Source organism: Peromyscus californicus, unplaced genomic scaffold (genome assembly GCF_007827085.1).
Source record: "Peromyscus californicus insignis strain IS unplaced genomic scaffold, ASM782708v3 Scaffold_9__1_contigs__length_137607984, whole genome shotgun sequence".
NCBI lineage: Eukaryota > Metazoa > Chordata > Mammalia > Rodentia > Cricetidae > Peromyscus > Peromyscus californicus.
Window position 1 is genome coordinate 69545930 of NW_026294617.1, and position 21282 is coordinate 69567211.

The 21282-nt window shown below is 45.9% G+C and overlaps 1 protein-coding gene, 1 non-coding gene and 1 pseudogene across 2 annotated transcripts; 1 reads left to right on the forward strand and 2 right to left on the reverse strand.

Moving 5' to 3' along the window:
• Positions 1 to 16: 16 nt before the first annotated feature.
• Aqp10 (aquaporin 10) lies at positions 17 to 11116 on the reverse strand. The gene is made up of 8 exons (XM_052730329.1): positions 11072 to 11116; positions 7685 to 7699; positions 6829 to 6943; positions 5170 to 5304; positions 4949 to 5067; positions 2650 to 2867; positions 290 to 1591; positions 17 to 202 (listed from the first exon to the last, which is right to left on the reverse strand). Exons 1-7 carry the CDS (start codon positions 11114 to 11116, stop codon positions 1447 to 1449), a joined length of 792 nt encoding a protein of 263 aa, XP_052586289.1. The 3' UTR covers positions 17 to 202; positions 290 to 1446.
• Positions 10635 to 10797, reverse strand: LOC128106842 (U1 spliceosomal RNA). The gene has a single exon (XR_008216884.1). It is a non-coding gene; the product is annotated as a U1 spliceosomal RNA (small nuclear RNA).
• Positions 11117 to 15495: 4379 nt separating the features above from the next.
• Positions 15496 to 15899, forward strand: LOC128106354 (60S acidic ribosomal protein P1-like; annotated as a pseudogene).
• Positions 15900 to 21282: the final 5383 nt, after the last annotated feature.

The window sequence follows — 21282 nt, forward strand, 5'->3', positions numbered from 1 at the left end:
CGGGGGGCGGGAGGGGCTTTGGGGAGGTCAGGGGCGCGGCGTGCGCCATTTTGGTGCGGAGGGGAGGGTCCCACGCTCCAGCCCCGGACACGCAGGCGCTCGGCGAGGCTGGAGCACGCTGCGATGCTGTTTCTTTATTTTTGGAAGCCTGAGACCGAGGGAATGCTGCTTTCTCAGCCAGAGAACATCTGCCGGGAGGAGCCTGATGAGGGAGAGGCGGTGAAGAAGCTCCTTAGCGCGCTTCTCTCCAGCCCGGGTCTGCTCCGCATCCCTCCTCGCCCTGGCTCACCTCCTGGCCTTTCAACCTCCTTAAGTGGCACAGCCCAGCGTTGCCTGGGTGTTGGTTTGTGCCTCAGTTTCTCTGACTGGTTGTCAGACGCTGGGAAGATGGCTCTGTCCCTTATCAAGCCCTTTGGATGGTACACACGCGCGCGCGCGCACACACGCACACACATATACAGATGGCTCTGCCCCTTACCACGCCCCTTGGGTGGTACACACGCGCGCGCGCGCACACACACACACACACACACACACACACACACACACCCCTTTCGAAGAACCATCTGGGGTGTCTCTGGAGTATAAGGGAGGCGCCCCTGTCAGGCCGAAGGTAGGAAGCACTGAGATTGCGGGAGCTGGCAGCCAGAAGACAGAGATACCTCCGAGGCAGAGCACTTGCCCAGGCTCTGAATTCATTTCCTAGGACCGCAAATTTTAAGTGGTTTTGGTGTGTTTTGTGGTGTTGTTTTGTTACTTTGAGACGGGTACCACTATATATCTCTTGACAGGCCTGGAAGTCTCAGAGATCCGAGTGCTAGGATTAAAGGCGTCCTCCATCACTCCCGACTCCAGCTTAAATTGGTCTTTTTGAGTGTGTTTGCTTGTTTGTTGGTTTTTTAAAAGAATCATTCTTGTTGGGCGTTGTTGGGTCACACCCTGTACTCCCAGCAGTGGAGTCTGAAGTCAAGGCCGGTATGATCTACATAAAAAGTACCAGTCTTAAGGGGAAAAGGACAAGGGCGCGCGGCGGGGGAGCGGGGGAGGCTGGGAGTCAGAGCATTGGAAACCAAGCTTCTCTCCAGAAGCCCCCGCTGGTCCCTACCCCTCAAAGGATGGTAGTACCTCTCCACCCAGCAGATTCTAGAAACCTTCCCAAAGCCAGCGGCCAGTGTGCACACCCCCTAGCGGCCACTTTAAGGAACTGTGTGCCTAAAGGCCCTCGGTGAAAAGACGTGTTTGTAAGAAGAGCCTGATCATGTTCTCTGGTTCTCCCCAGTTTAAGCAGGAGTGGGTAAACAGAAACATCCCGGGGCCTGGCATATTAACACAGAGAATATCTGTCTTGCAAGCTTGACAGGTCATGGTGCTCTTGCAGAGTGAGATAAGGTTGGCAGTCATCACAGCTTACATTCCAGCTGAGCTGGAGTTCCCAAGTCTGAAGCCTCAAGCTGAGCTGCTACCCAGCTTTGGAACTGGCTTTGGATCCTCAGGGAGGTGCAGAGCCACCAGGAGCTGGTATGTGGCTGTGTTGAGAGTGGATCCCACCATAGGAGCCACCACAGGCACCCACCACCAGCCATTACCAGCCCTGTAATGGAAGGCAAAAGGGAGATGTCGGAGGAGGTGATTCTCTGGGACACACCTCTCCTGAAGAACTGAGAATAGTAAGGCAGGTCTGTAGCAGGAATCTTAAAAGTTCTTATTAATAAAATCAAACCTGAGGCCAGTTATTGGGGTGAATGCTGGAAGATCAGAGAAGCAGAACAAGCCACAGCCACCTCACCTCGCCAGTTCCTCAGCTGATCCTGTTTCCTCAGACTGGGAAGCCTCTGAATCCTCATCCAAATGAATCTCAGCTGAACTGCTGCTCGAAAGCCTGAAAGCTTAACCAGTCAAAAGCTTCTAGTTTCTGGTCTTCACGCCTTATATACCTTTCTGCTATCTGCCATCACTGCCTGGGATTAAAGGCATGTGTCACCATGCCTGGCTGTTTCCAATGTGGCCTTGAACTCACCGAGATCCAGAGGGATTTCTGCCTCTGGAATGCTAGGATTAAAGGTGTGAGTGCCACCATTTTCTAGCCTTCGTATCTAGTGGCTGTTCTGTTCTTTGACCCCAGATAAGTTTATTAGGGTGCACAATATTTTGGGGAACACAATACCACCACACAGGTCCCAAACTAGTTCCTGTCGTGACAGATCCCTCAGTGAGCATGGGGTCACCTTCATTAATGCGAAGCTCTTAGGGAGGAGTCCCCAGCACAGCTTGGTCCAGCATCTAGTCTTGGGGAATTAGCTGAATAGACTTTTATGGACAGGGTCACTAAAGCCCAAAGAAGCAATATGGCATGCCCAAGGACCCCTCTGAATCTCCTATTTCCATGAAAGGGGTAGGGAGCAGGAGGGCTATGAAGGAAGGGAGACTTTGCCAGTTGAAGAAGGCACACTAGTTCCAGAGAACTATTTAAATGAAGAGAACTTGGACTGGGCATGGTGGCACACACCTTAATCCCAGCACTTGCCAGCCTGGTATATAGTGAGACCCTGTTTCCAAAAAAAAAGGGGGTGGTGGTTGTGGTAGAGAAGCAGGGACAAAGCTATTAATAGAAGTGACTGGAGGACTGTACCAAGGGAAACTGTCTCCCACCTGAAGACCTCAGGGCCCCAGGCAGCAAAGTATGTGAAGAGCCGTGGGCCCAGGTCCCGGGCAGGGTGGAGCAGAAAGCCACAGTTAGCATCCATGGGTAGTCCAATGGCAAGGATCAGCAGTCCCACCACCACAGGCTCCAGACCTGCAGGCACTGCTTTATTCCGACTGTCTGGGATCACTGACAGCCCCACAATCAGCGTCCAGGTGCCCAGAACCTTGGGGTTGATGGTGCTAGAAGGAAACCCGTCAACTGCCAGGTGGGTGCTTCATCTGTCCTCCCTCGCTCGAACACTTCATGCCCCCACCTCTGTGCCATCTGTCCAGCAGAAGCTAGGAATGCCGAGGTAGAACTAACTACATTCCACCCAAAATATGAACAAATGGGAAAAAAAAAAAAAGGAAGTGCTGTGGGATGTTCTGTATGGCAAATGTGTTGCTGATTGGTCAATAAATAAAACACTGATTGGCCATTGGCTAGACAGGAAGTATAGGTGGGACAAGGAGGAGAATAAAACTGGGAAGTGGAAGGCTGAGGCAGAGAGACACTGCCAGCCGCCACGATGAGAAACAGCATGTGAAGATGCCGGTAAGCCACGAGCCATGTGGCAAGGTATAGATTAATGGAAATGGATTAATTTAAGCTGTAAGAACAGTTAGCAAGAAGCCTGCCACGGCCATACAGTTTGTAACAAATATAAGTGTTTACTTGATCGGGTCTGAGTGGCTGTGGGACTGGCAGGTGAGAGAGATTTGTCCTGACTGTGGGCCAGGCAGGAAAACTCTAGCTACAAATGGCGTCCAACGTAGTGGCAAGAGTTTCCACCTAAAAACTGAGAAAAAAGATTCTAAAACGGATCTAAAAACAGTTTCTAATTGTCTCTCTCAAATGAGCGGCAGCTGCGGGTTTGAGCTACTGGTGGGTACCTGGAGTGCGTGCTTGACCTGCAGAATGGCAGGAATGAGGCCTCTGCAAGTGGCACATTAAGCTGTGTGGTAGATTTAGCCTTTGCTAGTACAAAACAAAAAAAGAGGTTTCTGGGCTACACGCTGCTTGGATAAAAGTATAGACCCTCGATAGCTCCTAGAGCTGGTGGTAAACATCACACCGCCATGTTGGGAAGCTGAGGTGGGCGGAGCCAGCAGCCACAGCTGCTGCAGTTTAAAGCAATAATAGATTCACAATAAGACAGATTCAGATGTAATAGTTTACAATGTATGTAAAATATACATAGGCTTAAAAGAGACAAAAAAGGTGATATAGGGTGATATATACAGTTATATAAACAAATACATAGTTTTAAAAAATAAAGTCTTTAAAGAGACAATAAAATTAATATAAAAAAATAAGCCACGTAAAAATGAATATTACACAGAGAATCTGGATTGTGTTGTCTTTGGGATTTTTAACTGCAGAAAAACATTTGATTGTAAAAGCTGTTGAGTTATGCCAAAATGTATATTTTAAAGGTACCTTGACTTCAACATTTGGATATAAGGATATGTTGCTTTGGAAAAAAGTCTGTTTTTGTTCCCACAGAAAGCCAGAGGCTATGGATTTGTTCCAGATTAAGATACATCAGGTTTGACCAGCCAAGACCCCCTGAAAGGTCTCCGATGACACCATGGCCCAGATGATCCAACATCCAGAATGGTTTCAAGGCAACTGGCTCAGATGATACAGCCTCACGGACTACTCCATGATCCTAAAATTTTCTTTGTGTCCTCATAAGATACAGCGCCCCCCTCCAGCAGGAAGTAGTAAGAGAAGCTACACCCAAATTCCCAAATTATATGGAATTTTACTTTGTTAAGGTTAAAACCTTCCTTTTTGGAAAAAAAAAGGGGGGGGGGGGAGTGCTGTGGGATGTTCTGTATGACAAATGTGTTGCTGATTGGTCAATAAATAAAACACTGATTGGCCATTGGCTAGGCAGGAAGTATAGGTGGGACAAGGAGGAGAATAAAACTGGGAAGTGGAAGGCTGAGTTAGAGAGACACTGCCAGCATGTGAAGATGCCGGTAAGCCACGAGCCATGTGGCAAGGTATAGATTAATGGAAATGGATTAATTTAAGCTGTAAGAACAGTTAGCAAGAAGCCTGCCATGGCCATACAGTTTGTAACCAATATAAGTCTCTGTGTTTACTTGGTTGGGTCTGAGTGGCTGTGGGACTGGCAGGTGAGAGAGATTTGTCCTGACTGTGGGCCAGGCAGGAAAACTCTAGCTACAGGCTGAGGTCCCCATAAAAAAGTCAAAGGTTGGGACTCAATTTTCCATGCCTTCCCTTCACACTTACCTGATCCACAAAGCCATTGATCAGGGACAGACAAGGGGAAGGGTAGGCGGCAAAAATGGAGGCTGTCTCTTTGGGACCAGTCACTGTCAGGTTCCCACCTGTGTAGTGCTGGAGGGCATCTTCAGGAGAGAGAGACACTCAAGAGTTTCTTTGTTTATCCCAAACCACTGCAAAGCACCCCTGCCTTCAACAGCTGCCCCCAGTCCTGTCCCCTCTGCTACCAGAGGAGAGAATGCAGGGAACTCCTGAGGCACAGAAGCAGACAACAGTTACACAATGCAGCAAATGGGAGCATGGCCCAGGGGAGGAGCCCACCAAGCTCATGGCCAGAGGGAAGGCTGGGTTTAGGTGGGCTCCTTCACAATGGGGGAAAGACAGTATTAGGAACCACTGCCAAACACTATCACAACACCATGCCTCCTCCTACAATGCTTATTTCCATCACATCGTTTAAACAATTAAGCCTTGCTGTGGATATCATTCTGTATAAATAAAACACTGATTGGCCAGTGGCCAGGCAGGAAGTATAGGCGGAACAAGGAAAGAGGAGAATTCTGGGAAGTAGAAGGCTGAGTCAGAGAGACACTGCCAGCCGCTGCCATGACAAGCAGCATGTGAAGATGCCGGTAAGCCACGAGCCACGTGGCAAGGTATAGATTTATAGAAATGGATTAATTTAAGATATAAGAACAGTTAGCAAGAAGCCTGCCACGGCCATACACTTTGTAAGCAATATAAGTCTCTGTGTTTACTTAGTTGTGTCTGAGCGGCTGTGGGACTGGCGGGTGACAGAGATTTGTCCTGACTGTGGGCCAGGCAGGAAAACTCTAGCTACAAAGCTTCAAAAAGATAATGATTTGGCGACTGGAGAGATGGCTCAGTGATTGAGAGCTCTGGTTGCTTTTGGAAAGGATCTTGGGTTATCAGCAACCATATGGCAGCTCAAAATAATCTGTCACTCCAGTCCCAGGAGATCTGATGCCTTCTTCAGGCACCCCATGGACTTGCATAGACATACATGCAGGCAAAACATTCAAACACATGAATTTTTCTAAGTGATTTTTCAAAGTCACACGTGAAGCCAGGTTCTGAACCTGAGTAGATCTCCTGGTTTCCCTGCAGCACACTGTGTCTCCAGGCTGAGGCCGATTGAGGCTGAGGCTGGGCATGCTAACACAGTATGTGTTGAGAGACAAGCTGATGAGGTCCTGAGCAGAGATGAGGGCTTCAGGTGTGAGGCACCTTTTTGTAATAATGGGAATTACCCTCAATGCTCTGCTATAGATTTCTGCCTGAGTGAGCTAGGAGTCTGGTGTGAAGAATGGTGTCTTAGTCAGGGTTCCTATTGTTGCAACAAAACACCATGACCAAAGCAACTTGGAGAGGAAAGGGTTCATTTGGCTCACACTTCCATATGGCTGTTCACTACAAAAGGAAGTCAGAACAGGAGCTCAAGCAGGGCAGGAACCTGGAGGCAGGAGCTGATGCAAAGGCCATGGAGGGGTGCTGCTTACTGGCTTGTTCCCCACGGCTTGCTCAGCCTGCTTTCTTATAGAACCCAGGACCACCAGCCCACGGGTGGCCCCACCCACAATGGACTGGGCCCTCCTCCATCAATCACTAATTAAGAAAATGCCTACAGCTGGGTCTTATGGAGGCATTTTCTCCGTTGAGGTTCCCTTCTTTCAGATAACTCTAGGTGGGAACAGTCAGCTAGAGGAAGGAGAGGGACTGGATGAGGTCAAAGGCGAATCTCAGTCCAGGGCACTGGTCAAGCTCAAGGAGATAATGCCCGTGAGTCACCAAAAGGATCTGCCCCTCCCCCATCACTCATCACATGCACCTTGTGTGGTCCCACGTTCAGACCCCACCCTACTCACCTGAGACTTTGCCTGCCACGCAGATAGCTATTGTAACAGCCAGAGAGCTGGCCAGAAACACTGTGAAGAAGTCGCCTTTGTTTTCTTCGCTGGTGACAGCGTGGTCCACAGAACGCTACATGGCGAGCCGGTGGGTAGAGAGGTGATGAGAGATGGAGAGCCCAGGAGACCAATGGGAGGGAGAGAGAGAGAGAGCAGCTGCGGGGAACCACCAGGAAAAGTGAACACATTTGAGAAACTCAAAAGGAAGGGAAAACAGAGGGAAAGGAGATAGAAGTGGAGGCCAGGAAAGAAGAAAGGGGAGAGATGAGAAAAGGAAGAGATCAAAAGGGAGAGGTAGGAGCCAGATGTTGTAGCTGAAGTTTTCCTGGTCCTGCCTGGCCCACAGTCAGGACAAATCTCTCTCACCTGCCAGTCCCACAGCCAAGTAAACACACAGAGACTTATATTACTTATAATTTGTATGGCCATGGCAGGCTTCTTGCTATCTAGTTCTTATATCTTTTTTTTTTTTTTTTTTTTTTTGGTTTTTCGAGACAGGGTTTCTCTGTGTAGCTTTGCGCCTTTCCTGGAACTCGCTTTGGAGACCAGGCTGGCCTCGAACTCACAAAGATCCACCTGGCTCTGCCTCCCGAGTGCTGGGATTAAAGGCGTGCGCCACCACCGCCCGGCTAGTTCTTATATCTTAAATTAACCCATTTCTATAAATCTATACCTTGCCACATGGCTTGTGGCTTATCGGTACTTTACATCTGCTTCTCATCACGGCAGTGGCTGACAGCATCTCCTCGCTCAGCCTTCCACCTCCCAGAATTCAAATGGCGCTCCATGTGGGGCAAGAATTTCCACCTAAAACCTGAGAAAGAAGATTCTAAAATGGAGCTAAAAACAGCTTCCTAGTTGTCTCTTCCAAGTTAGCTGCAGCCTGCATGCATGAGCTACTATATTGTGGGTTCCTGGAGTGAGCACTTGACCTGCAGTATGGCGGGAATGCAGCATCTGCAAGCCGCACATTACGCTGAGTGTGGATTTAGCCTTTGCTAGTACAGACTTAAAAAAAAAAAAAAAAAGAGGTTTCTGGGCTACACACTGGTTTGATAGGACTGCTTCAGATAGTTGATGGTGCACATGGCTCCAGACCCAGAGCTGGTGGTATACGTACCACTGCCATGTTGGGAAGCTGAGGTGGGTGGAGCCAGCAGCCACAGCTGCATTTCAGTCTTAGAAATGCTGCAGTTTAAATCAATAGGTTCACAATAAGACAGATTCAGATAGAACAAGACTTTAAATGATTTACAATGTGTGTAAAAACGTACATAGGCTTACAAGATAAAAAAAAGGAATATAGACAGTTATAGTAAACAAATAGAAAGTTTTAAAAAATAAAGTCTTTAAAGACAAAGTAAAATTAATATAAAAATAAGCCATGTAAATATGGATATCACACAGAGAATCTGGATTGTGTGGTCTTTGGGAATTTTTTTTTTTTTTTTTGGTTTTTCGAGACAGGGTTTCTCTGTGTAGCTTTGCGCCCTTCCTGGAACTCACTTGGTAGTCCAGGCTGGCCTCAAACTCACAGAGATCCGCCTGGCTCTGCCTCCCGAGTGCTGGGATTAAAGGCGTGCGCCACCACCGCCCGGCTATCTTTGGGAATTTTTAACTGCAGAGAGATATTTGATTGTAAAGGCAAATGAGTTAAACCAATATGTATATTTTAAAGGTACCTTGACTTCAAAATTTGGATCTAAAGATATGTTGCTTTGGAAAGGAGGCTCTGCTTTTGTTTCCACAGAAAGCAAGAGGCTATGGATTTGTTCCAGATTAAGATACATCAGGTTTGAACAGCCAAGACCCCCTGAAAGGTCTCTGATGATACCATGGCCCAGATGATCCAACATCCAGAATGGTTTCAAGGCAACTGGCTTAGACAACAGCCTCATGGACTACCCCATAAGCCTAAAATTCTCTTTTGTCCCCATAAAATGCAGCACCCTCATCCAGCAGGAAGTAGTATGAGAGGCTATGCCCAAATTCCCAAATATACCAAGCTGGCTTTGGAGATGGAATTGGCTTACTCCTTCTCTAAACCCAAGCATATTGCTAAAAAAAAAAGGTTGAGAGATTTTTCTGTCCCATATCAGAAGAGCCCTCTGATATATAATAAATAAATATTTTTATTTAAAACAGGTTGATTATAAATACAATCTCTTTGTAAAAAAGAAAGGAGGATATGCTATGGAAATACAGGATGTAGATAAGACAGTATAAAAGGGTGGATTATTGAACCTACTTTTAAAGAGCAACTTGTTTAAAATGTTTTACATTGGTATAGATTTTAGTTTATTGATACAAATTTAAAGTTAATTTTGTTATACTGTATATATATTTCCACTCTTGTTTAAGATATTATGTTTATATAACTCATTTAAATTGTAATGTATAGTTAAGAAATACATATTAATAGTTTTTTATGATAATCAAACTTATAGTCATGTTAGTTTAGTTTTCCAGGTATATATAGATATATTTCAGACAGATAGGTGGTCTTCAAACACATCAAAGACCTACAGAATATGAAATTTAAAATGTTTTTAAAAATTTAGACTTTCTGGACAGTGAGACATGTCTGCTTCTGGCAGCACCGATTTACTTCAGAGAGGAGAATGGGCATCGAAGACACTCAATACGGAATTTATCTTCTTCTTGGCAAAAATAGCCATCTGGGCAAGAAACTGTTCTTGCATGGACTGCTTGATCAACTGGACATACAGGACCCATTAAGTGACCACTGAACTTTGCTTGATAAAATGATCCTTCAGGTTCCTGCTTCCCAGAGGAAACTGCCAGACATTCTACAGGACACAGAGAGAAATGACTGAGAGACTCTAGGCCTGTAGGCTGAAGACATATGCCCCAACTTTACAGAGGAACTTTGAATGACTGTCCAGGCTGCCAGCAGTCTCTGTCTACTCTTGCAAGACTCCCAAAAGTTGCTTGTGTCCTTCTCTTGTTTCTCAGGTAATATTATATCCTTCTGAGGTCTTTGATGTAGTTAAAGACTAGATAGTTATAATTTCCTTAGTCATGATAAAAGATAAGTTAGATATGACACCTTAGACTAACAAATATAGGATAGATAGAATATCTTCTTTAATTTTGCCAAATACAAATAGACTAGCTATTATAAATAGACTAGATATTATAACTGTAATTCTTGCTTGATGATTTTTCTGTTATATGTAATTTTTCTATGTTAAAGTTAAAACCTTTCCTTTTGAAAAAAAGAAAAGGGCAAGTGCCGGGGATACTGTGAATGTGTTGCTCTGATTGATTGATAAATAAAATGCTGATTTGCCAGTAGCCAGGCAGGAAGTATAGTGTAGGCAGGATAAGGAGGGAGGAGAATTCTGGGAGGTGGAAGGCTGAGTGAGGAGACGCTGCCAGCCGCTGCAGCGATGAAAAGCAGATGTAAAGTACCGGTAAGCCACGAGTCACATGGCAAGGTATAGATTTATAGAAATGGGTTAATTTAAGATATAAGAACTAGATAGCAAGAACCCTGAGCCATTAGGCCATGCAGCTTTAATTAATATAAGTCTCTGTGTGTTCATTTGGGTCTGAGCAGCTGTGGGACTGGCAGGTGAGAGAGATTTGTCCTGACTGTGGGCCAGGCAGGGCCAGGAAAACTTTAGCTACAAGGTGTGGTGGAGCCTTTACGCTCCGCACTCACAGGAGAGTCTCTGTGAGTTCCAGGCCAGCCAAGTCTACATAGTAAGAAAATAAAGAAGAAAAAAATTTTTTTTCCTTAGGAGACAGCATGAACACAGTCCCCACTACCACAAATTATACAGATGAGTTTCCCACGTTTGGAGAAATCTTAGGGTTTAGCACATCTGGTGTGCAAGGGATGAGCCTTGGCCCGAGAAAACCACCTTTGCGAGCATGGCTTATCCCCTGCCAGGTAAGAATATAAATAAGAAACAATTTTAAAAGAGTAACAATAGGCTAAGGTAGGAGGTGCTTTGAGGTCTGTTGAGTCCAGCCTAGGACACAAAGCAAGACCTTAAGACAAAACTCGGGATGAGGGAGTGAAGGAGGAAAGAGACCGAGAGAAGGAAAGGAAAAGAAACTGAGGTGAAAGGCAGTGGATAACGGGGGAAACGACACCAGGAAGAGCCAGAAACCCTGGGCGACCTCCCTTCTCAATTCAACCAACCTGCCCCTCAATTACCCCACCTACCACTAGCACAAATACACCCAGAAACTCTGCCAGGCACTGTCGGGCCATGAGGCTTCGGATCCGGAGGTGGGTCCTGATTCTTACGCAGCGCACAAGCCACGGTGGGGACACCTGTCTCCGTTCACTGCTCCCTCCATCTGCTCAGACACACAGTTGCTACACATATAATTATTGCCTGCCAAAGGAAAACATAAAGAAGAGACTTTAAAACCAATTATCTCAGCTTTAAAATCATAGCTTCATCTGTGACACGTGTCACCTAGAAAAAGAAAATGGCTTTATCTGATATGTAGAACTAGAATGTAAGGAGGTTGGTCAGGCCCTCTGTCTTTTGCCCTTCATCCCCGCTCCTCACAGGACTGGCTTCCCCCTGGACTGATGGGAGGGACCCTGCTTCACAGATAGTCCTCTTGGTCCTGCAGACAACACTGTAAAGCAGTACTGAGGTAGGCTAGAAAGGCAAGGTAAGAGGGCACAAGAAGGAAAAGCAGCCCCCCACCCAGGATTCTAGTAAGAGCCTCTCAACAGCTGAGGAGCAAGAACCCAACACAACGAGCAATTGCTAAAGGCCCTTCCTTTTCCCAGCTGGAAATCTGTCGCTTTCTAGGGCTCTAACTGGAGACTATTGTGCGACCTCGATGGCCAGTATTACCAGATTATAGTCCCGTAATATAATATGATAATATAAACTTCAGATTATAGTTCCATCCACGGCACCTCTGCAGCTCTAACTCTACTTACCAAGAGAAAGAAAGAGGTTGCTTTTTAAGTGTCTATGGCAACCTTTTGAGACAGAACATGAGCACCACAAAAAAATGCATATACGGGTAATGCTAAGACAATTATGACTCTCCATTGGGGAAGCCGCACCCACACTCAAGCATTACTTTCTGTGACTCTCTATTCAAGAAGCCCACACCCATGCTAAAAGACCTAATAGCCAGGCATGGTGGCACACACCAGCCTTGCTGGTTGGTGGTAATCCCAGCCCTTGGGAGGCAGGAGATGTGGATTTCTGCTTGATCTACATAGTGAAACAGGACAGCCAGAAAGAAGCTATACAGTGAGACTCTGTCTCGAAAAATAAAATACGTTAATTAATTTAAAAGTATTTAATAAAATCTCCGCTCACTGAATATAGTGGTGCATTCCTTTAATCCCAGCAGGGACAGACAGACCTCTGTGAACTGGAGGCCAGCCTGGTCTATATATCGAGTTCCTGGCCAGCCAGGGATATAGTGAGACTCTGTCTTTTTCTGGGGAGGAGTTCAAGACAGGGTTTATCCGTATAGCTCTGGCTGTCCTGGAACTCACTCTGTAGATCAGGCTGGCCTTGAGCTCAGAGATCTACCTGCCTCTGCCTCCCTAGTGCTGGTATTAAAGGTGTACTGAAATTCTTTTCTGCATCAAAACCATGAATCCTGGTTTGATCTCAGTCAGGGTCACTAAAAAATTAGAGAGAACTCCTCATGCTATTGAGAGCGACAGATCCTAGTCTACAGATGAAGATGCTGAGCCCAAGCGTTCCTTCATGACCACACAGTGGCTAAGTGAATTCAAACCCAGGTCTCCTGGTTGTCTGGTATTCTCTGAAGCCTCTCATGTGGAATGTGATATCCCCCTGAGCTACTTGGATGTATGAAGAACTCAACAGACGTCTAGAGACACTGAACTGAAGACCGTAGGCTGTGGTAGTGGACTGAGGACTGTAGGCTGTGGTAGTGGACTGAGGACCGTAGGCTGTGGTAGTGGGACTGAGGACCGTAGGCTGTGGTAGTGGACTGAAGACCGTAGGCTGTGGTAATGATTGTTGATTTGGGTACAGGAGCGAGACAGGGTCTTTCCAGGTAGCCCAGGCTGCCTCGGCCTCTTGAGTGTTAAGATCACAGGTTTGGCTGGGGGTGGTGGCACACACCTTTAATCCCAGCACTAAGGAGGTAGAGGCAAGCAGATCTCTGTGAGTTTGAGGCCAGCCTCATCTGATCTACAGAGTGAGCTCCAGGACAGCCAGGGCTGTTACACAGAGAAACCAGTCTCGTAAAAGCAAGGAAAAAAAAATACAGCGTTTACTTTTCTTGCAAAAGACCAGACTTTGTTTCGCAGCCTGGTCCTCACATCATCCCTAACTCCAGTACCAGGGGATCCAATGCCCTCTTCTGACTTCCAAAGGCGCCAGGTGTATATGTGGTACATGTACACAGAGGCACAACACTCATACACATAAGATGAATAATACTCTAAATTAAAAAAAAATGTTTTGAAGCCGGGCGGTGGTGGCGCACGCCTTTAATCCCAGCACTCGGGAGGCAGAGCCAGGCGGATCTCTGTGAGTTCGAGGCCAGCCTGGGCTACCAAGTGAGTCCCAGGAAAGGTGCAAAGCTACACAGAGAAACCCTATCTCGAAAAACCAAAAAAAAAAAAAAAAAAAAAAAAATGTTTTGAAAGAAGAGAAATTCCTTGAGCTGTGTGACTTAAAGGTTTTTGTGTGTGTTTAGTAAGAGTTTCAATATGCCAAGTCACATCCTCTAGACCTGTAGCATGGGATAAGAATAGAAGCTGTATGGTCTTACTAATAGTAAACGCTTTGGGTCCAGCGACACTGTAACATTGGTAAGCGGCCGGGGAATCTAGAGTTCTTACTTACGTTTTCTGTCCTGCATCCAAGGAAACCCTAGCATACTACCCATCCTCTGGGGGTAGCCGGTGCTAAAGGTTAACTTAAGCAGAGAAGGAAGCCATCTACAACAGAAAACTGGTGCAGATGCAAATGAAGGAGGGGGCCAAGTTCCTGCCCAGCAAGCCACAGAACTTGGCAGCTTTGGTCATGTGGTTCTGACTTTAGAGTCAAGGATAGAAGAAAGGGGTTATGGAATCTCCCTCCATAGCTAGGGAAAGCCACTGAGGCCAGGCGGTGTGTCAGGGGTGTCCCTGCATGGGGGCTCGGAGAGGCCATTGCATGAAGTTATGAAGGTGAAACCTGGATTGCATTGGTGACCTCAAGATGGTGAAGATGCCCGAGTCTTAAGATACCTGCCTTTGGAAAACTGCAGACTGGGTGTGGAACCAGCCTGAGAGAGAGAGAGAGAGAGAGAGAGAGAGAGAGAGAGGTGCTGCAGTCAACAAAGCTGAAAGGAGTTGGAGATCTGAAGAGAGCTTTGACATCAGAACGGAGAGGCAGAATTCGGAGTTTGCCCTGCTGGTTTTTGTTCTTGCATTTCCTCACTGTGCACCATTTCCTCTCTTTTGGAATGGTAATGTTATTCTGTGTCATGGTATGTTGGAAGTAAATGATCTGCTTTTTGATTTTGATTTTACAGGGGGTTTCAGTTAGGAGATTGCCATGAGTCTCAGAAGAGATTTTGGACTTTTAAACAGAGTTGAGACTCTGATAGACTTTGGGAACTTTCGAAGTTGGACTGAATGCATTTTGCATTATGATATGGCTACAAGCCTATGGGGGTCAGAGAATGGAATGTGGTGGTTTGAATAAGAATAACCCTCATAAGCTCTTATATTTGAATGCTTAGTCATCAGGGAGTGGCACTGTTTGAAAGGATTAGAACAACAGTGTAATTGGTTGTTTTTGTTTTGTTTTGTTTTTTTCACTTTTTTGGCTCTTTGCTCTTTTGGGGGCCCACCACCCAGCTCCCAAATAAATCACACACAGAGACTTATTCTTAATTATAAATACCCAGCCTTAGCTTGGCTTGTTTCTTGCCAACTTTTCTTAACTTAAATTATCCCATCTACCTTTTACCTCTTGGGCTTTTTACCTTTTCTTACTTCTATGTATCTTACTTTCACTCTTACTCCATGGCTGACTGTGGCTGGGTGACTGGCCCCTTCTTTTCTCTTTCCTTGATCTTCCTCCCAGATTTCTACTCATATTTATTCTCTCTGCCTGCCAGCCCCGCCTATCATTTCTCCTGCCTTGCTATTGGCTGGTCAGCTCTTTATTAGACCAATCAGGTGTTTTAGACAGGCAAAGTAATACAGCTTCACAGAGTTAAACAAATGCAAAATAAAAGAATGCAACACATCTTTGCATCATTAAATAAATGTTCCACAGCATGAAAGAATGTAACACATCTTAAAATAATATTCTACAACACAACAGTTCTCAACCTATGGGTTGAGACCCCTGTGGGGATCAAACAACCCTTTCATAGGGTTAACATCAGATACCCTGCATATGGGATATTTACATTACAATTTGTAACAGTAGCAAAATTGCAGTTATTAAGTAGCAACAAAGTAATTTTATAGTTGGAGGTCACCACAACATGAGGAACTATATTAAAGGGTTCCAGAATTAGAAAGGTTGGAAACCGCCTTTCCTCAGCTGCTGCCAAGGTGCTCAGTTCTTCTGAGGAAGCTAAGGCCACGTTGGGGTGAGGCCCTCACTTCATCTGGCGACTAGCACCGTACTGGCAGTCCGCAACATGGCCTCTGTCTCCGAGCTCGCCTGCATCTACTCCCTACTCCGCCCTCATCCTGCATGACCACGACGAGGTGCACGGATGGTCACGGGGGACAAGATCAACGCCCTCATTAAAGCAGCTGGTGTCAATGTTGAACCTTTCTGGCCTGGCTTGTTTGCAAAGGCCCTGGCCAATATCAACATTGGGAGCCTCATCTGCAACGTAGGGGCTGGTGGGCCTGCTCCAGCAGCTGGAGCCGCGCCAACAGGCGGTCCTACCCCCCTCTACTGCTGCTGCCCCAGCTGAGGAGAAGAAAGTGGAAGCAAAGAAGGAAGAATCTGAGGAGTCTGATGACAACATGGGCGTTGGTCTTTTTGACTAAACCTCTTTTGTTAACATATCCAATAAAAACATGAACCTGTAAAAAAAAAAAAAAAAAAGAAAGAAAGGTTGAGAACCACTGGATTAGAAGGATTAAGATGTGTGACCTTGTTGGAGGAAGTGTGTCACTGGGGGTGGGCTTTGAGGTTTCAAACTCTCTCTCTCTCTCTCTCTCTCTCTCTCTCTCTCTCTCTCTCTCTGTGCAGATCAGGATATATAGCTCTCAGCTACTGCTGGAGTGTGTGTACCATTCTCCCAGACATAGTAACAGACTAACTCTCCGAAACTTTAAGCAAGCACCAAATGAAATGTTTTATAAGAGTTGCCTTGGTCTTGTTGCCTCATCCCAGAATGGAACACTGACTAAGACACTGCCCAATATATGTCTGGCCTCAGGACCTGCTGTAGCAAACCATTCCGATGCATGAACAACAATAATATTTTGCCATAAGTCAGGGGGTACCCATCCTAGGTATAGGTTACTTTGAACAAGTGTGGTTTTTATGTTCCCCACATAAGGGGGCATCTGGCTTAAATAGCCATACCCCAAATTTGAAAATTATCCACCTTGATATCCATGATTGTTTTAGCTAATTGGTGAGAGCAGGCCTACTGAAAAAAAGGGGGGGGGGTTATATCTCTTTATGATTTTATCAGTTTTTACTATATAGCCCTGGCTTCTTTGGAACTTGCTATGTAGATCAGTCTGGCCTCAAATTTAACAGAGATCTACCTGCCTGCCTCTGTCTTCTGAGTGCTGGGACTGAAGGTGTGTGCCACTGGGCCACGCCCATGTCCCTTTGACTCAAGTTGAATTAACAGGCTGTTGAGAAACACCCCATCTAGCACTAATTCTGGCCTAGTTAATGTGGTGTTGTAAGTAATTCCAAATCATCCCCTTCAAGATGAGACACTAGACTCAGAAGTCTGAAGTGCTGGAAGTGGGTAGGAGTCCACAGACCCAGCAATTGCTCTTTATTATCGAATGCATTTTCATCTTTGGGAGAGGCAGGCAGAAACAAAAAGCAGGCCAGCATTAAAGACAGAAAATCAGGTATATCTTATGATGGAGGAGAAACCGACTTTTCTGTGTGTGTTTGAAAGAAAATGGCCCCCATAGGCCCATAGGGAGTGGCACTATTAGGAGGTGTGGCATTGTTGGAGTGGGTGTGGTCTTGTTGGAGGAAGTGTGTCACTGTAGGGACAGGCTTTTCAGTCTTGTTTTCAGTCAGGGTCTATGGGGGGGGGGCCATTTTCAATCAGGGTTTCAGTCTCGATTTGGTCCAGTATTTCCTCACTATGTTCCCTTATCTACGTTTTGGAACAGTAATGTATGTCTTGTGCCATTATATGTTGGAAGTATGTGATCTGTTTTTTGATTTTGATTTTACAGGGCATTATAGTTAAGAGATTGAATGAGTCTCAGAAGAGACTTTGGACTTTTAAGCAAGTTTGAGATTGTGATGGGCTATGGGGACTTTTGATGTTGGACTGAACGCATTTTGCATGATGATATTGTTACAAGCTTATGGGGACCAGGGAGTGGAATGTGGTGGTTTGAAAGAAAATGGCCCTCATAGGCCCATAGGGAGTGGCACTATTAGGAGGTGTGGCATTGTTGGAGGAAGTATGCCACTGTAGGGGCAGGCTTTGAGGTCTCAGATGCTCAGGCTAGGCCTCGTGTGGCATTCACTTCTGCTGAACTCTCAGCTCCTTCTCCAGCACCATGTCTGCCTGCATGCCACCATGCTTTCCACCATAACAATAATGGAATAAACCTCTGAAACTGTAAGCCAGAGCCCATTAAATGTTTCCCTTTGTAAGAGTTGCTGTGGTCATGGTGTCTCTTCACACTGATAGAAATCCTCCACTCACTGAGTCATCTTGCCGACCCTTGCCTGTTTTTCTTTGTGAAGAGGAATTTTCCTTCTTTTTAAATTTTTACATTTTATTTATTTGTTTTAATTTTAAAAATATAAATTTTGAGTATGTGTGTGGGTCTGTGGAGGAGTATGTAAATAGGAGGCGTGCAGGGGCTGCAAAGAGTGGAGGCGTCAGAGCTCCTGGAAGTGGGGTTAGACGGGTTCAGAGAAGCAACTCCAGTACTCTCCAAGAATGGTATGTGCGGCCTGGAGAGATGGCTCAGAGGTTAAGAGCACTGGCTGCTCTTCCAGAGGTCCTGAGTTCAGTTCCCAGCAAACACACCGTGGCTCACAACCATCTATAATGAGATTTGGTGCCCTCTTCTGGCCTGAAGGTGTACATGCAGACAGACTACACAAAATAAATAATTAAAAAAAAAAAAAAAAAAAAAAAAGACCGGTATGTGCTCTTAACCACTGAATCACATCTCCAGCCTCCAAAGGGGACTTCAACAAGGGGACTTCAACTCCTGAACAACAGTATCTACCCTGTCTGGATTATTGGGCTCTTAGTTTCTCCTCTTTTGGCTTCCAAAGCTTGACTGCAGTGATGAAGTCAGGACTCCATTCCAGGCATTACAATAGCCGTTGGTAGAGTTGGTATCACAAGTGTGAGGTCCCTCCAGGTAGGTTCTAGGGGAAGGGGGTAATCTTTGACCAACACTTGATCTCTGAAATGGGACAATGGTGGGCATGTCTGTGGACTACAGTGTAGGCACGGGAGAGTTTGTTGTATATCTAGGTAGTAGCTTCCTTATCAAGAAGAAAATCGTCAGTGAGAAATGGCCACTTCAGTGGCTCCTCATGTGGGCTAGTGCCTGAGGCAGGCATTCCTGACCCACAGCAGAGCTATGGATAGCAAAGCAGTCCACAGAAGGAAGTTTCCTTTTCTCAGATGTCCCTCAAGGATCTCACTAGCTTTTCTACACTCCCGCCAAGAGGACTGTGGTGTCCAGGTAGTGGACTATATTTTATCCTTGAGTAATGGTCACCTTTCAGGAAGGGCCACTGTCACTCTGTAGACTCTTGAGGAGTCCAAATCTGGGAATAATTTCAGGCACTAATACCTTTGCAACCTCTGAGTCCTTTTCTGCTCTTCAGGGGAACACTTGAAACAGCAAGAGTCTACCAATACTAAGAGGTGTCATTTGTCCCTGCGCTTGGGCATGTGGAGGAAGTCTATATGCCAGTTTTCCCCTTGGTACCTCCCAGTACACTGACAATTATTCATGGAGTTGTTTCTCTGGCTGTAGACAAAGTTTTCCTGTGTCCCACCCAGTCCTCTGTGGTCTAGACAAATCTCTCTCACCCTGCTGCTCAAGTAAACACACAGAGGCTTATATTATTTACAAACTGTATGGCCATGGCCTATGGCTCAAGCTTCTTGCTAGCTAGCTCTTATATCTTAATTTAGCCCATTTCTATTCATCTATGTTTTGCCACATGTTCCGTGGCTTACCGGTCTGCTGGCATGTTGCTCCTTGGGTTGCAGTCTCCCTGCCTCTCCTTTCTCTTCCTGTCTATCTGCAATTCCCCCCCCCCCAGCTATAATCTGACTTTATAAATAAATGGCTTTATTTATCAACCAACCAGAGCAACATATATTCACAGCATACAGAAAGACATCCCACAGCACCTGGCAAACTGTTTAATGATCTTTGAAAGATGTATTTTCTTTTGATTATAAAGAGTGTTGTGCCATCTGATGGGTTTAGTCTGTCCCCAGTAGAAGGGTTGGTGAAGAGTTTTAGGAATTTTCCATTCATTACCTTCAGGGAAGAGCAATTTTCTTTTCTCTTTATGAAGTCTCCCTGTGTATTGCAAGGCATGTTCCCGTGAATGGTCCCAGTCCTTTTCCTTGTGGTAATATTGTAGATTTATTCCCTCTGGAGCATGTTCCCAACTTAGGCATGAGTCTGTTGGCTCTGAAGGGAGAGTGCTCCTAGCAGCAGCTTCGACTGCTTGCTCATCCAGTCTGCTCCCCTCTGACACTCTCTTCCATCCTCTTCTGGGGCCCTTTGCAGAGCATTGCTGCAACCGGGGAGGGACGGAGGATGTCGACCAAGAGTTAATCAGTCTCCCGGTGATATGCACTAGGAGGTGCAGAGGCTGTCGGATGCTCTCTCCTTCCACACAGCATGGGCACAGAGAACCAGGAAGGCACACTCCAGGTCTGCACAGATATCAACACTCTGACCTTGGCTGAGCTCCAGTCCTGCCAGGTGAGCCCGAGCTTGGTGGGAAAGGGGCCCACTGAATGGTCTCATTGAGAGTAATGACTGCATAGCCATCCCTGTGGCTCTCTGTTCCATAAAGGAACTAACTTCCATAATGAGTCCAATATGTGCCTACAAGTATCTCTTTAATATCTTCTCAGACCACAGACTCCAAGAGATTATTTTCTCAAAGCTATGTTCTGGGCTTATAGCCTCTTCTGGGAGGAATTTTTTTTAATTAAAAATAAATTATGTGTTGGGGTTGGGGATTTAGCTCAGTGGTAGAGCGCTTGCCTAGCAAGTGCAAGGCCCTGGGTTTGGTCCTCAGCTCTGAATAAATAAATAAATAAATAAATAAATAAATAAATAAATAAATAAATAAATAAATAATGTGAGCAGGTGATGGTGGTGCACACCCTTAATCCCAGCACTCAGGAAGCAGAAGCAGGCAGATCTCTGTAATTCTGAGGCCAGCCTAGTCTACAGAGTGAGTTCTAAGACAGTCAGAACTACACAAAGAAACCCTGTCTTGAGCTGGGCTGTGGTGGCGCACGCTTTTAATCCCAGCACTCAGGAGGCAGAGCCGGGTGGACCTCTGTGAGTTCAAGGCCAGCCTGGACTACAGAGTGAGTTCCAGGACAGGTGCAAAGCTACACAGAGAAACCCTGTCTTGAAAAACCAAAAAAAGAAAAAAAAAATTATGTGTAGCTAGCACATGCCTTTAATCCTAGCATCAAGAGGCAGAGTCAGGCTGATCTCTGTTGAAGGAGAATTGTTCATACAGCCACTCCACTGTGCCAATAAAGGTGTTAAATCAATAATCAATGATTGGCTGACCAGGACTAGCCATAGAGTTCTTGGATGACTGAGGAAGTCTGCTAGAGAGGAATTGGCTGAATGGGATTAGCCATAGAGTTCTTGGAGGCCTGAAGATGTCTGCTAGAGAGGAAAGGAAGAGAAAAGAGGATTTCCAGGGCAAGTGGTTCATGAAAAACACAGAAAGAGGGTTAGCTAATTGATTGTCTGCTGTCCTTGGATTTATCAGGTCTTTATCTCAATTTCTGACTCCCAAGTTTTTATTATACTGGAACAATTTAGATATTTGTTATATCTGGTACCCAGTGTGGGGCATTATTAAACCACACCACTGCTGCCCCTGGCAGCTGGCTTTGTCTCCCTCCCCCACAGGCCCTCCACACCTGCTTTTCCACATTTGGGGTTTTTCCATTGCAGTCTTTGTACAGCAGCCTTCAGCTGCTGCCCACCCCAGCTCC